This window comes from Triturus cristatus, chromosome 7 (assembly GCF_964204655.1).
Source record: "Triturus cristatus chromosome 7, aTriCri1.1, whole genome shotgun sequence".
In the NCBI taxonomy this organism is placed as follows: Eukaryota; Metazoa; Chordata; class Amphibia; order Caudata; family Salamandridae; genus Triturus; species Triturus cristatus.
This window is the reverse complement of record NC_140590.1, coordinates 719,526,076-719,542,949: the sequence shown is the minus strand read 5'-3', so window position 1 is coordinate 719,542,949 and position 16,874 is coordinate 719,526,076. Positions and strand designations below refer to the sequence as shown.

The 16,874-nt window shown below is 45.0% G+C and overlaps 1 protein-coding gene across 2 annotated transcripts in view; it reads left to right on the top strand.

Annotated features, from left to right (window-relative positions):
* The window catches only part of RPTOR (regulatory associated protein of MTOR complex 1), a 1,825,560-nt gene that overhangs the window by 651,496 nt on the left and 1,157,190 nt on the right, over nt 1-16,874 (top strand). For both annotated transcript variants that reach the window (XM_085617419.1, XM_085617418.1), the window contains exon 4: nt 3,103-3,261. In XM_085617419.1, the coding sequence (XP_085473545.1) occupies nt 3,103-3,261 (159 nt within the window). The remainder of the gene's footprint in view (nt 1-3,102; nt 3,262-16,874) is intronic.

Below are 16,874 nucleotides of genomic sequence, written 5' to 3'. Positions count from 1 at the left end.
AGAATGAAGCCAAGCTTATATCCCTTTCAACAAAAGCGGTTTTCTTTTCTGAGAGCACTCTGTTTTTGCAAGCAGTACACACTAGTACCCGGACCGGTCCATTGTTGGGTGGGGGAGGGAAAACAGGTTAATGACCTCTGACCACAGATGTGAAAGGGAAGGAAAATGACGATATCGTACTGAGAGCCAAACATTTGATTTTCTGCTAAAATTCAGATATTTACGTTTGTTGGTACGGGGGAGGTGAGATAAAGGCATTGCCATCCACTGCAGGGATCATCTCACCTCTCACTAAGTTTGGGACATGTTCATCCTTCCGCTCAGTTGCAGGTGACTTATTGCCACAACCTGATAACACACTGGTCATTAGCCCACCTTGATTGACCTTCTCATTCCATTATATTGCCAGAGAGTATGAAAAACAAGCCATGCTTTTGACTGCATGTCTTAAGTCCATGCATTGCGTACGGTTTGTGTTTGGTAACATCTCAAAAACATTTGGGTGGATTGTTATCACATGAAAAAAGACACAGACTTGGGTAGTTTTTTTTAGAGCCATGTCATGTTTGCTGTGGTGCCCTGCTCAGTTGTTTTTGGTAACTCTCGTAAAACGTTCCTGTGTAATATGAATTGGAAGCTCATGTTTGACACGTCCCCTCTAAATTCTCCACCTTCTTTTCCCAAGCATGCATACTGATATCTTTTTTAATATACTTATCCGGACAAGCATGTTTATAGGAGCACAGAAGATTTCAATATTAACTTATAAGCGTGCCAGCCATGTTTAACTGGCTATACGACGGGTATTTCAATTTTTGGTGGTCATTTTTAAAAATATGACCTTGCACTAATGGATGGATGATGGTTTTGTCCAGTGGTTAAGTTTAAACTCTGAAGTTCACCAAAATACCCATACATGGGTAACTTTGCCTTGGCTGTGCCCCTCTTGTTCACATTAGCTATAGACCCACTGGCGATCTGAGCACGTCATGTTTTGTGAGACTGGGGTATACTGCTGGGTGACGCTCGACATATCATCTCGCTCTACGTGAATGAAGCGCTTTTTTTTGTTGGCACCCCACACGTAGCGCTGGCCCAATTGTTGCAGCTTTAAGACGAGTTTGGGTACTTGTCTGGCCTCGGCCTCAACCGCACTAAGTCCTTGATCTTTCCCTTGGCAGTGCTGTTCCCCACGCTATTAGACCTCCTCCCTAACCTGGGCATCTGATGAGAACTGACACGCTTTCGATATCTGGGGATACAGGTGGCCCACACGGAGAGACAGTAGTTACACCTTAACATGGACATGGTCGTCGATGCCCTATGGAAATCGGTGGCCTTCTGGAACACATTGCCACTGTCTCTGATGGGCAGACTGGCAGTGTCCAAAATGGTGGCGTTGCCACAATGCCTGTATGTATTGCAGAACTCGCTCTGCCCCATACCCCAGATGATCTTTAAACGGTTGAACTCCGTATTTACATCCTTATTGTGGGCCAGCTGCCACAGAAGACTGACTGTGGCTATGTTGACCAGTTGGTACAAGGTAGGAGGTTCCGAGGTTCCAAGGCGTGGTCTGTACTACTACGCCGCACATCTACAACATGCGGCCTGGTGGCTGGCCGAGGGGGACTATTGGGAGAAATGTCTACTGGCGGGTTCGGTGGTCGTAGATCACCTCCCTGTGGCATTAATGGAGGGGGCGGGACCTGCTAGAGACCCTCCCTATGTTGTCTGCCAGACAGTGTACATCTGACAACGCTATGTAGAAGTCGTCCTGCGGCACGCCCATTTCCATCGAGAAGTCCCTCTATGGATACTGGCGCTAGTCTGGCAGATGAAGGCCAGCATGTCCTTCAGCCCCAGAGGGACGGTGGGTTTGCCCAGTTGGGGGACCTGTACCCGGGTGAGTCCTTCATTACACTTGAACAAGCCTGTGAAGACTTTACGCTAGGGCCGGGGCATTTCCTACATTATGCAGGACTGGTGGAGATGGCCAAGCCGACCTGTCCCTCATTCCCTGCGGCACCTCCGCTTACATGTATGCTGGATGTCTTATTACTGTGCGCGGTGGGCAGACATCTGATCACACATCTTAATAGTGCAATGAGGAAGAATGCGGCTGGTCCACCGCCAAGGGGCGTGTTCTGCGTAGGAGTTTGACCTAGCCTCTCCATTGGATGACAGTGCATGGATGAGTGTATGTGAACTTACCCACTCTGTGTCGTGCAATGCCCGCTTTAAGCTGGTGCTTTACAATTTCCTCCATAGGACGTATATGATTCTCAAAGGGCTACACCATACATCCCCCACCTGTCCAGATAATAGTTCATGCTGTAACACCAGTGGGGCAGACTTTATTCATGGAGGTGTCGTACGGGACATGACTTCTGGGATCAATTAGTGACGGCTATCTGACGGGCCACACACTTACAAATTAACCATACACCACTACACTGTCTGCTGGGCTAGGTTAGGTGACTGAAGGGTTGTAAGATGCCCTGATAGTTAGTTCCAGCAACTGGCGCTAGCCCTGGCCAGGTGCAAAGATGGGTCAGCGTGCACCTGTAGTAGAACAGTGGCATAGGCATGTACAAGAGAGGGCGCTGGCCAAAGGGTCTCACATGAAGCTGAATTGGTGGGATGACATCCTGGTATGGAGGGACATATGCAACACCTTTCTAGACCCGCACGAAGATACGGAGTCTGCTGATAGCGAAGACACAAATGAGAGTGAGTGTAAGGACACTGGGGGTGGAGGGGTGGGGGGGGGCAGTTCTAACCGCAGCTATGCTAGTGCGTCTGTGCTGCCTGTTTGGCGTGTGGACTGGCGAAATGGAGAAAGGCCGCCCCAAGCATCTGTTATTTGTATGATGAACCATTCCATTATGACCTGCTGTGAATGATGTTGCCCATACTGCTGTCTATTGTTTAGTAAAACTGAAAAATAAAGGTAAAAAAAAAAACGGACTTAGCTGTGCAATCATTCTCAACCACTGGTAGTTCTTGTTGTGTTTTTTTCCCTGCAACTTTTACTGTAAGACCCTCCTTGTAGTTCATTTTCAATATTATTGTTTTTTCCATGTTTATTCTTTAATATAGGCTCGCTACAAACAGAGCTTAGACCCCACAGTGGATGAAGTCAAAAAGCTGTGTACCTCACTTCGCCGCAATGCCAAGGAGGAGCGCGTCCTTTTTCACTACAATGGGCATGGAGTCCCTCGGCCGACAGTTAATGGCGAAATCTGGGTCTTCAACAAGGTATGTCCAGAGTGATGTCGGCATGGGGATTGACTGGTGGAGAAAACCTGTAAAATATGTGCCTGTGTGGGGAGAGAAACTACACCAAATACACGCTGACTTAAATGAATGAATGAATGAAATGGCTTTTATATAGCGCATGGCTACCCGGAAGCATCCCAGCGCTGGTAAGATTTTTTCTTACCCTTTTTCTTACCCTTTTTAGCTAGGCACCAAATCCATAGCATTGTTCAGATTTACTTCACACTTTTGCAACACGAACTATATAAGGACATCAAGCTATTTGTGACAGTTATTGCTAAAATATGATTGAAAGGAAATCACAAATAATTGCTTACATTGTATAATCTCATTAGCTTTGACTGGATAATTGGGAAGCTCGCTTTTACATGGCTACCCTGTTGTCAGTTGTCAGGCCCCAAAGCTGCTTGTCAAAACAGGTGAGGTGTGCACCCTCTCTGGTTTACTCTTTCTCCACTAATTGATCTAGGCAGGATCCATATCCCCCACAGCTCTTTTTCAATGCAGTGATTGGGTTTGTCTTTACTAAATAGACTTTATTGCTACCCAAAGTAACCCTTCTTTGCAACTGTATAATAACAGATTGAGAATAAAACAATAAGGATCTAAAACCATGATTTGCGGCTTGCATGCAGCTCCATGATGCTGGTCCATAGTTCACTATGCCATATTGAGATTGGAACTTATGAACTGGAAGTACCAAAAGGATCTCTATATCAGAAGCAGTAATCGACTTGATTATCTACATAAAATACAAATCTGTGAAAAGTAAGTTACATCATGTGCTTTGCAGCAAACGTCCCCTATGCTACTTTAAGTCAAACATTACCGTAATGTGTTTCGTGGTGGACTGTTGACTTCTGAGCTATTGTCCCCCTCTCTGCCACCCTGAGAAGCTTGTGCCTGCTCGCTACCCTTAGAGTGAAGCACAGGAACGTTATGCTTGACTCAAGTTTCCCAGCCATAGTATGATGGATCCCCGAACACCAGTGGCCAATTATCCCAACCATTATCTAACATGTGGTACCCGAAAAATGGCCTGAAATATTGCATGAGAATATGATAAAACGTTCTTAATTGTCTTTATTGCTCTGTAGTTAAGTATGCATAGAAGTTGTGCTTCCGTGGCCTACGGTAACACAAGTAACCAATTGAAGTTCTTTTATTTTAAAAAAGTAATCCAACTAGAATTTCCAGCTGAGGCTGTCTGACAAGTTAACCACATTTTTTTTTGTTATTTTTTATAAACATTACATTGGCATTTTAATGTAAAGTATGCACTGTGGAATTAATGGGTAATTCCACAGTGCATACAGTGAATAAACAATATATCGCAACTCACACTTAGCGTTTATTGATCTATTTTGTGTTACGTCCCTGACCCTGATTACCCCAGGGGGTTCGCAAATGTTACCACGAAATGTGTTCCACTTTCCCCACACCCGGGCCCATTTTTTTGGGACAACCCCTATGAACATAAACAGACTTTTCGGCTGCCATTATGCTGTCCATATCTGTGCACCATTTTCAATAAGCCGGAGCCGTCCCTGAACCCCAATGTTGTGCCGTATTGCGTTTCGCCAAGACCATCCCTAGAGCCACCGAATCTTGACTGCGTGATTTGAGGTCTGTGGGTTCCCAAATGTTAAGCAAACATCTCTTTGGTTCTTGTGGGACCTCTACTCTAGTCACCTGTGAAATTATATGCATGATTGCCTCCCAATAGAGTGTAATTGCCGGGCATTCCCAAAGTGTGTGCCAAAAGGTACCTATCCCGCTGGATTGCCTGAGGAGTGTCGTGTCTGCCCTTCCTAGCTTATGTAGCAGGGTTCGTGTGCAGTACATGCCGTGTAGGATTTTCAATTGTATTAGTTTAAGTGTGGAAGTTATAGCTACTTCTCTAGGGGACGCCAGGGCTGCTCACCAGTCTTCCTCATCTAAATCGCCTACGTCTGCTTACCATCTTTCCTTAAGGGCCATCGTGGGGTCCGGCTGATTGTTGATTATCTTCCGGTATGTTATGGAGATGGCTTTTTTGCTTAGGTGTTCTCCAGTGGCGAGGCGTCCGGGAGTTGTGTGGTTGGTGGAATTGCTGCCATAAACGCATGTCTAACCTGCATATATATGAAGGTTTCTGCCTGTGCCAAGCCATATGTAGTTTGTAGCTGTGTGAAAGGGATGACAGCGCCTTTCTTCCACAGGTCACCAACCTTAGAGATGCCTATCAGGTCCCATTCTCGGAATCCCCTGGTGTTTCGCAATTGTCCTAGTTCTCGGGTGACCCACAGTGGTGTCGCTTGTGTGATAACCCCTTTCCATCCCAATGCTCTCTGTGCCGCTTTCCATACGTACAGCGTGTGTGCTGTGGGACCTGCATATGTTATCTTTCTAGGTCTATTATATAATGCCCCCATGATTCCTTCCACTTCTAGAAGATGCCGATTCATACAGAATGCTGGGTCATCTTGTGGCGCATGAAGCCACTGATTTATCGCAGTTAGCTGTGATGCCTAATAGTACGCTTGTATGTTTGGGAGGGCGATACCGCCATCATACCAACTCTTCACAACTTTCTTCATGGCGATACGGGCTGACCTTCCATCCCACAGCAGCTTGGGTACCTCAGCACTGATCATTTTAAAATATGTGGGGTCGACCGGGAATGGAGTAATTTGTAGGCTGTATAAGAATCTGTGAATCTCCATCATCTTAAAATGGGCCGCCCTACCCAGTAGTGAGAGCGGCAACGAGCGCCAGTGCTTAACATCTCGGCGCAGTCTATCCTTGGCCTTCGAAAGGTTTTCCTCAGCGAAACGTGTGTCCTGATGTGTGACATATATGCCGAGATATATGAATCCTTATGCTGCGATCTGAATGTCGCAGTTGTGCGGCAGTTTGGGCAGAAGGGCGTGCAGGCAGTTGAGGAGTGATTTCGCCCAGTTAATAGTATAACCTGAGGCCCTGCCGTACCCCACACAGATATCGAGTAAGCAATTAATAGCGCGTGCTGGGGATGTCAAGTATTGCAATATATCAGCTGCGTACAATGATTTTTGATCTTCCCACCCCATAATCCTTTTCATCCCTCGAATGACCGGGTCTTGGCGTACCCAGGCCACCAGTGGTTCCAGCACTATGGCAAACAGGAGTGGTGAGAGAGGGCAACCTTGCCTCGTCCCCTTACCGAGGTGGAAGTCTGTTGAGATGCGGCCATTGGCTACGACTTGCGCCGGGGGTTTGTTGTAGAGTAGACGTACCCAGTCGCAGAATTTGGGGCCGAAGCCCAAATGGTGTAGGACCGCGAAGAGGAAGGGCCACTCAACTATATTGAATGCCATGCGCACATCTTGGGAAAGTATAACTGCGTCTTCCGCAATAGTGGACCTTCGTGCCATAACACCATGGAGCCTCCGGAGGTTTAAGGCTGTGTTCCGGTTTGGCATAAAGCCTGATTGATCCGGATGGATCACTGTTGTGAGATAGGGCTGTAATCTCAGTGCCAGTGTTTTAGCCAGTATCTTTGCTTCTGCATTTATCAGAGATATGGTCCTATAGGACATACATTCCTGCGGAGGCTTACCTGGCTGAGGGATCGCTACTATCGTCACCAGGCGCTGATCGCGGGGCAATTCTCCAACCTGTAGACGTGTCTCATACATGTTAAGTAGGTGTGGTGTAAGGCAAGTAGCTGCTCTCTTGTAGTACTCCACCGGGATACTTTTAGGCCCCAGGGCTTTTCCCGTGTGCAATGCGCCTATGGCTAATGTAAGCTCATCTGTGGTCAAATCAGCGTCAAGTGCCTTGGCGGCGTCCTGCGATAATTTGGGCATACGAATATCAACCACATATTTTTGGAAAGGTTTTCCTTTGTTATGATAAAGCTATCCAAGTTCAATGGTGTTGTGAGATTCCTCTTTGATCATGGGCTCTAACTCATCCACCTCAATTTAGATTCATCTTTAGTTTGTTCATCGCACAGTACTTACCTTTGTCTGGCCTTTCAGGTTATCCCCAGTTAATGCCAATAAACTTGTGCCCTGATAGGGGGGAATTTCATTGTGTCGACTTTTGGGACATTGACTCGCACTTAGAAATTTGTGGCATTAGAGATTTTAATTGAACTAATTCTGATAGGCACCTGTGTTAAATTATGAAACCAAGTGTTTAATTTTACTTAGCCGTAAGAGATTATTTTCTTATCTGCTATCTTCACTTGCAGGCGATCTCCGTCAGTGGGATCAAAAGCCTTAGAAAAAACCCAGAATGCCAAAAGAGGGACATCAGTTTCTTTAAAGAGTATAAGTGAGCCAAATTGAAGACATGGTTCACCACGACAATGTTGTTCCCAGCTTGAATCTGTTTAGTATTTAACGTCTTAGTGCAAGCCAGAGTGTGTTCCAGGATTTGAATTAGCATTGTTAAGGTGTACTGCAGTGTATGAGGTTTGCCTGTCCTCCTCTTTAAAGAAACAGCAAGATGGGACGGGGGTTTGTATGATTTGAGCAACGTTGCTAAATATACTTGAACTGACCAGGCCAAGGCGATAAGGCCTGCCCTTCCAGCTGGTGAACTACTTGCAGCTTTCTGGGATGAGCTTGTTTGGAGCAGGACCACGGGATTTGTGAAAACCTCCGTGTGGATGGGCTAAAAAGTCGTTTCTCTGATAAATCACCTCATTGGTCCTTGGACATCCGTAGGAGTTGGTGTTTACTTGTTGCCACTTATCTTCACTTTGTTTAGATTTAATCATCTTCTTTGTTTCTACTGTTGATTACCCTTCAATTCCCTATGCCCCTAGCCACAGCGGCCCAATAGGTTTTATGTCATTTGAGGTTGCCACTTCAGAAAAAAGGTCTCACTTCATCTCTTGATATTGTAGATTAGCAGTCTCTCAAATGTGCTTTAATGGTGTTCCGGATTTCAATCAGCCTGAAGACTAACCTTAACAACTTTTCTTAACTAGGTATTTTGAAGATTTCAGATTTTTGCCTTGGGCTGAAACTGCCCTCCGATTGTGTAACCTCCAAAGCTTAATGTTCTCAAACATTTGCTGACAATCTTCAGGGCATGTGCTTATCATTTGCCATGGGCTGTTTTACTTCGTTCTTTATTTATTCCTGTCTAATATTTGATCATTTTATTGAAAGATATTGAGGTAATCTTCCATTACAGATGTCGATCTTTTTTATTATAATGTTGATCTTTTTGATTATAAACTTCTCCTTTGATAATTCAGCTATTTTTCCTGCATCTTTCCGTAAGTTCGTATTTTGAGATAGATGAGGACGCTTTCTATGCACCTTATAATGCTAACTTTATTGTATTGATTTGATGGTTTAGGTAAATTATGATGGAATCAGTGCTGCCAACAAAACGTTAGTTTAAGTTGTGCATCTTAAATGCATACATGTGGAAGGGGCCCGACACCCTTGTCAGTCGAACAGCAGCTATGGAAGAAGGAAACAAATCAGGGAGACATGGCTCTCCCTTCTCCCTGGGATGTAGACACTGTCTACAGCACACTGAGATCAGAGAGGATTTGCAAAACACACATCATCGGCTTATCCTGCAGCTTCAGCTGATCCCTTAATATTTGAAGGAAAACTCGCATGAATCACAGCCCATTCGATTGCACAAGGACACTGTCCAGGCAGCAGAGCTGCAAAATGTTGGCAGCATTTCAAGTTTTTTTTTTTTTTAGAGAGAAACAAGAGCCGTGAACAATCTATTATATGAAATATAATTGTTTTATTACATTATACAGTCATAAACTGATACAGCATCCTGTAACCTAAGTAGCTGTTTCACTGCCTCACTTGTCTGTTGGCTCTGCAAATAAGGAGGCTTGTTGGCGAGGGTTGGCATCCTCCCTTCTCCAAGAGGGAGCCAGCAAAGATAGAAAACCAAGCTCTGTGATAAGTGAGTGGACTGTACTGGGTACATTATGCACACACTGCCCTAGTATGATTAAAGAAGGCGATAACCAGCCGAAGTACCTTTGGATGTTCACCAGTCTTTAATACCACCTTGAGTCCTGTAAGAGAAGCGCGTGGTGAGTGCTGCAGATTAAAAGGGGCGATTATGAGGAAACTCTGTTGTCTCGTTTGAGGGCAGATCCCAGTTTCCGAGACTGTCAGTTTTGAGCCCATTAAGATAGAGTAAAGAGTTAACATTTTGCATCATGATTATTCCTACAGACATTCTTGGTCCCAACATGTTACAGGTTACTGACAAAGTGCAGGGTTGCGTCACAAGCATTCAGGAACCTGGCAAAAAATTGTGGACTCCTCAGTATCCAAATCTTTGGTGTGTGCAGAACTCAACTCCGTGCAAGGGGAGCCGAGGAATTCTCCCTAATGGTCTGACCTTTGGTAAGCTTTGGAGGATACAGATCAAGTCTTTTTGTCTGTGAGTAGCTTTCACAAACTGCCAAGGATCATCACCTTAAATAAGAAGACTGTGGACTTGGAATTGGTGTCTCCAGAGAGAGACTGCTATCTCTTTAGTTACAGTGCAGAGAGGAGTGATCCAGCCGCAGGAGCGGCGTAGGCATTGGGTCAGGCAGTCCCTTGTGCCTTTTGCAGTTGCGAGTTTGGCGTTTCAAATAGGCGTAGCTTCTCTCCTTCAGGAGCGAACTGTAGCAGCGGGAGAGTGGCCATGGAGTTTATTTGCACCATTGCCAGAATAAGAAGCTCTTCCCTAGGTAACTTTTTGTATGGGCACTGCACGCCCAGTGGTTGTTCTAGTAGGGTGATGGGGCTCTAAGGCAGTATACACATATTATAGGGTGAACTTAGGCGGTGCAAAAGAGTACGAAGAACCACCCCTCTCCCTAGCTTGTGGGAAACCACAGACCAAGAACTCCAAGGTACCCTGCACACGCTAGTGGTATATAGATTTAAGTTAGTACAGTAATGAGTGTAGGAAAGAAAGAAAACACAGTTCATCCACTGCTCTGTGTGGTTCCAGGATTTATTGTCCTTGTTGTGCATTCCTTGGTACAGAGTCTTAGCCTAGCCAACCTGTGTTTCGTCACCACCATGAAGTACACAGCGACTTCTTCAGGGCTAAATTCCTATGATTACGGTCCTTCTTGTCGGTTGTATTTCTGTCCCAAAGGTAAATAGTAGTAGATGGTCTCAAGGGTAACAGAGTCCAAAATTCAATTTAATTAAAGTTTCCTCATGAAGCAGATTCTACATTCTGTGATGCAGACAAGTATTCAGAATATGCAGCTACTAATTATTGTGAGACCTTATTCGTAGGATTATGGCTGTCAGTTAGCTTTGATTGTGTTGGTGCTGGTCACCCAATCCAGTGAAGCAGCTGGTGAAGTCTCCCGAGTGTGAGCGGGACGGCTTCATGAGGAAATATCCCATTTCTTGATCCAAGCTCCAAAAAGGTAGTTATCTGCTGAATTAAACGTACTCTTTTCTTTTTCTGTCGATATGATGGTTGAGCTTAAGAAGGGTGGTTACTAAGCTTGATGTGGTAAATTAAACTTAAACTTGGTCGGCTTTATTGATAAAGCAATGGGGGGTTATTGATAAAGAAATCCAACTTACAGAAAGCCGTCTGTCACTTATGAAGGACACATTAATCCCTAAATTGGCCCAGGTGGACCTTCCATTCTACCCGCGGCTACTCAAGGATGTTCCCATGGAAGGATTTGTCAAGTGGGCCAAGTGTTTCAGCACGACCGTCTACTTATGCAATCTTAGCTACCCCTTCCTCAGCAGATAGGTCCCCTGTGGTGAAATGAAAAAGCGGTGATAAGTAGCACAAGAAAAGTGGTGAGCAGGAGAAAATTATTTTAGAACCACTGGAATTTAATTCCCAGAATTGCTACCATCAAATTTTCAACCGGGTTGCCTGTATTTTAGACATTGTTTTGTCCATTATTTGCTCACTTGGAGACAATCATGAAGTGTTTGCCATCTTTGGGATTGGGTGGGGCAGGAATTTCAACCAACTTGCCAGTGAAACAAGCAGTTACGGTGTCAACTCAAACTTCTATAGTCAATGCAACAGGTTCGCAAATAGAGGACACAGTGGATCACTCTTACTGTGGCAATAGCTCCAGTGCTCAGACACCAGCAGAGCAATCACTGGCAAGGGGTAGAATATGGGTTGCCCACGGGCTGCAAGTCTCTTGCTGTAAACCATTGAGGCCCAAGGACACTCGGGTATGCCAACTCCCCCCGGCTGCTTGTCCTTATGTCATGGTGCTACATAATGTACCTCACCATAGAGAGCAGGTAGTGGAAACCACAGAACAATTAATTAGCACAGTGACACATTGGCTACACGTGAATACTAAGACAAAGGTTTACCTGTTTCAGGAAATATTATTTGCACGTAGAGTGGACTGGGTGGATATCCAGGAAAATGAGTTTAATGGCATTTGTGTCATTGTAAATTTCAGACGACCCCACGCATTTAGGGCAGCCTAGTGTAAATTGTATACATGTACTGCTCCTTGGCTTTTTTTTTTAATGGACTTCACAGATTGCCTTTAACTTATCAGTTGCCGAATGGATTTGCGCAAATGCTCAAGTGTCTACTAGTAACTGGACTGCAGTATGATCTAATTTGACTGAGAATGTTTGACAGAGGTGGGCCGGGCTAATCCTATGGATAATGACATTCTTCCACCTCTGGATGATGCTGATTGTACATTCTTTCTTTGCCCTAAGAAGTATGATTCCATATCTGATGGACTAGTGTTCTTAGCCGAGGCAGAACGGATTAAAATGGATATTAACTTATTTGAGACTCCCCTGGGGAAGAGTCAAGATAACCCTTAAGCTGACAATAGGACGAGGCATGCGTGTAACACTGAGCAGGTTGTTGCTCGAGAATCCAATGATAGTGCCTTGGTAGCTGGAACGATTCTGGTTTGAAAATGAAGGTTACTGAATGTGATTGGTGCCTTTTTATAGACAGTTTCTATTTTTGCATTTTAGAGGAAACGTGGACCACCAGCGAGGTTTAGACTAGGCTTCAGAGTTGTTGAAGTCTCTGCTGAAAAGTCGGCTGCAGATCGGCCGTCGGGTGGCCTATGTATATGGGTTAAGACATCGCTTTCTTGCAGCGTAAAGCAAATTCCCACTTATTTAGTGATCTCTAACCCTAAAGATTACAACAAGTACTAAGAAAGTCATCCTTGTGGTTAATGTTTATAATAGAAGCACCAGACATTCTGTAGAGTCACAAATGCTAAATCTGCTGGAAAGTCTTTTATATGTGCATGGTGAGAATGCAGCCATTAAACCGAGAGCTAATCTTACTAAAACAGCCTTGCAATTAATTGACATCTCACTATCTTATGGTGTTTGTGCATGTAATGGGTGTTCACATAGTATGACTGCCCGACCTTTTGAAGAAGCATTTATAGTAGTAATATTGATTATATCCTGCTTGATGTTCGTCTATGGGGTGAACTTTATGACATGATGGCGATAGGCATGAGAATGATCACGATCTCCTAGTATAATATCTAAAAGGATCTCTGATATTGAAGAGAGTGCAGGACTCGAAAGTTCCCCATTGGTTATCACTAATAAGCGTGAGAATGTCAGGTGGGCAAATATCATCAAAAATCATAAAGCTATTAAATCTACATATGAAGCAAACGCTAGAACACTGGAGTTATTTAGTATTAATGCTCCTAACCCGCCTCGTAGTTACAGGCCCACACTGTTTTGTTTAATGAGGTAAATTAATGTTTTCTGAAAAGCTATAGGAAGTCTCCGCTTACTGAAGCAGGGAAAGAATGGCTTACCCTGGACTTTAGAGACGGGAAATCTGGTCTTCTAGCTGCAATTAAAAATGGCAGTAGGGATAAAATAAAAGTAGCAAGGCTGCTGCACAAAAAAACCCCCACTAGAGCAGCCAGAACGGAATAGGAAAAAGGACAGTGGGAGGATCTTCTTGAGGTGTCGAAAGCTGAAGATACTAAAAGATTCTGGTACATTGCTGCAATACCCCAGTGAGGCCAGAAGTGCACATCTGGGGTGGTGATTGGGTTACCCATTTTGTATTACTCTATAGGGATCCAGCTGATAAACCTAGCTTAGATAAGTCAACCTTCACCGCCCAAGAGGATATCTATTTTCGAGCAGGCAAACAAATTATCGACAGGCCTCCAAGGACCTGTGCGACAACTTCGCCAATTTCTTTGAAGACAAAATCCCCAAGATTGAGCTCTCACTGGACATCAACCTCAACCCCGCTGCAAAAGCCTGGCCCCAGTGACAGAAGACAGCACTCGCAAGCACCTCACGAAAACATGGAAATCCTTCAACCCCATCCCGGAAGCCGAGATTTTCAAAACTAATCTCCACCTCCAAACCTGCTTCTGACGTCCTTGATCCTATACCCACCCAATTGACCAAAAAGCTGAAACTCTCCATAGCCCCGTTCTGGTGAAAGATCATAAACCGCTCCCTATGAAACCGGCGTCATACCTGAATTCCTCAAAGTTGGCCAAGTCACGCCACTACAAAACAAAAACAGGCTTTGACATCAAAGACCTGAACAACTTCAGACCAGTCTCCAATCTCCCCCTCCAATCCAAAATCCTTGAAAGGTATGTTCTCCTACAACTGACTCAGCACATGGACAGCATCGACCTTCTTGATCCCCACCAATCGGGCTTCAGAAAAGGCTATAGCTCCGAGGCCGCGATCCTTAACATCATGGACGATATCCACAAATCCCTCGATACCGACCAATGCTGCCTTCTCATTCTCCTGGACCTTTCGGCAGCCTTTGACACGGTTGATCACCAACTACTCATCAAGGCTCTACAAGAAAGGGTAGGTGCTGATGAGGTGGTCCTACACTGGTTCTCCTCCTTCTTACACACCCGCTCCAAAAGGATAAAAATCAAAAAGTTTACATCCGACCTACACCCCGTCAGCAGGGGTGTCCCCCAAGGTTCAGTGCTCTCACCACAACTGTTCAACATATACATGGAACCCCTCACCACCATACTCAAAAAAGCTAACATCCCCTTCCACCTATATGCAGATGACACCTAGATCTATCTGGAAACCTCCTCCATAGATGACATTCAGAGTCTCAACAACACTCTTAAGAGAAATCCAACACTGGCTGTCACTAAACCACCTAAAACTCAACCAAGACAAAGCAGAGATCCTCATCTCCAACAAAGAAGAGAACCCTCAAATTGTAGAATGGCTAAAAGCAATGGATGCTCTCAACCGCAATCTCACTCTGGCCAACTCTGTAAAATCATTAGGAATACCCCTAGACCCAAAACTTAACATGGCCAAACACATTAAGAATTCCGCACAGAGTGCCTTCCTCAGTCTAAAGCTACTTAACAAGATAAAACCATTCATCCCACCCAAAGACCTCAAACAAGCCACTAAATCACTGGTGCTATCCAGACTCGACTATCGGAATGCAGCACTGGTACAACAAAATCTCACCTAGCTCCCCTCAAAACAACTCTCAATGCAGCAGCCAGAATGGTCACCGGAGTTAGGAAATACGATCACATCTCACCCGAACTCAGAGAACTAAAATGGCTCCCAGTCGAATTGTGTGCCAGCTTCATAACTGCCTACCTCACGCACAAAGCCAGCACACAGGAAAACCGGACTACCTGGCCGCCAAACTCAATAGGGCTGGTCAGACGAGGAACCTCAGGAGCTCCAATACCCTACTACTCATCCCTACGAAAACACGCAAACAAAAAAACGCCGCATGGTCCTTCGCCAGAAATGTGCCCAAAATCTGGAACTCTATCCCAGCCGATATCAGGACTTTCCCGTCCTTCGCAAAATTAAAAAAACACCTAAAAGACCTCTTCCTCAACTGCTCCCTCCTGAACAGATACCTGCCGCCAAAGCGCACAAACCCGCTCGCCGTAGCTCCCCGACACTGTATCATTAAGACCTACCTCCTCCATGACCCTTACCTGTTCCCTCCTCCCTGAAAGAGGTTCAACCCAAGACAACGTGCACTCAATGAGGCTATCTCAGTATTTACTTACCTTAATGCTGCACAGCATACTGGGACTTCCGAACCAATATGTATACTACTGCTCTACTGTGTGACTCTTGCATTAAAACTGTTGAAAGCGCGCCGATACCCCCGGGTCCGGCCAGCGCTATATAAAACTCCTTAATAAATAAATAAATTATATTTAAATTGCTGCATACAGAATAAGCTTTAGAGGCCTAAAATTCACGCAATGCTCCTGGGCAGACAAAATTCCAGATGATTATTTTTTATTTCTAAGCCAGGCAATTGGGTTCCGTATATAAATGCTATATCAAATGCCATAGCGGCTGATGCCCTGATACCCGATACATGGAAAAGACTGGAGATAGTGCCGATACCCAAAAAGGGTTTGCGTAGTGCACCTGGCAACTATCGCCCAACTAGCCTCATAGATAGCCTGCAGAAAATATTTAGTAGGCAGCTTTTGGACAGTCTTAACATCTTGGATATTAGTCTGTAACATTCATATCCATCTCCAGGCAGGTTTTATTGACTAAGTCTTCTGTTTCTTCTTCATAAAATTGATGGTGGTTGACTTAGAAGAAGGCAGCCTCAATGTAGCCTTTGTTAACCTCTGTACAGCTTTGGACGTGGTGCCAAGAGAAAAATTGTGGGCGGTACTTGAATATTTGGGAATCCCAATGGATTTATTAGTTTTGTTAAGGCAGCTCCCTACAATAAATTTTTTCACAGGTCAGGTTGGGGCCCAATGGAGAACTACAAGGGAAATTATGATAGAGGGGTCCGTAAGGATGTGACTTGGCCCCAAATCAGTTTCTCTTTTCATTAATGATTGCTTAGATTTAGAATTACGCTCCTATCTTGGCTGATTAAAAAGGTTCACAATCTTATTTTTTTTTTTTTTGCTGATGGTACCTTGTCACTTTTGAAGACTAAGAAGCTTCTCGAGACACTACTCCAGATATTTGCCTTATTTTGCTCTACCATGGATTGGGAATACATGCTCAAAAGACTAAGCTAATGGCATTTAACCCTGTGCGAAATTTAAACATAAAATATTGATAAGTGAAAACAATCTAGAAAGAGTGAGGGAGATTGATTATTTGGGGGTAAGGATATCTGACTCATTCATGGTCTGAACAAATATTCCCCTGCTTTAGAGTTCGGCTCTGCCCATCGATACTCCTGGGGTGTTGCCGATTCTCTGGAGTGACCTCGGGGCCCTGCACACGTCTTCATTGTCAAGGCCATGTGGAAGTGCGTGCGCCTTCCTACACAGATTAGGAAGAGGTGCTGACATGCTGTTCCGAAACATGTGCTGGTCTGCCGGGGTGTGCGCACCGGCCCTGATGCTTTTTCGGATATTTGTTCTGCCTGTAGAGGAAGGGGGAAGGATGCGTCATGGCACCTATGGCATTGTGGATAGGTGTCCAGCCTGCCATTGCGGGCTGATGAGCTCATCCCTGATATTCTAACCTCCAGGGCAGGCAAAGTGGTGCAGACCTGTGTTCGTGCGCTTGCATCCATAATGCTAGCGGCAAGGAACCTGGTCCGCCGTTGCTGGCTGGGAGTGTGCAATCGCACCCTTGAGGGGG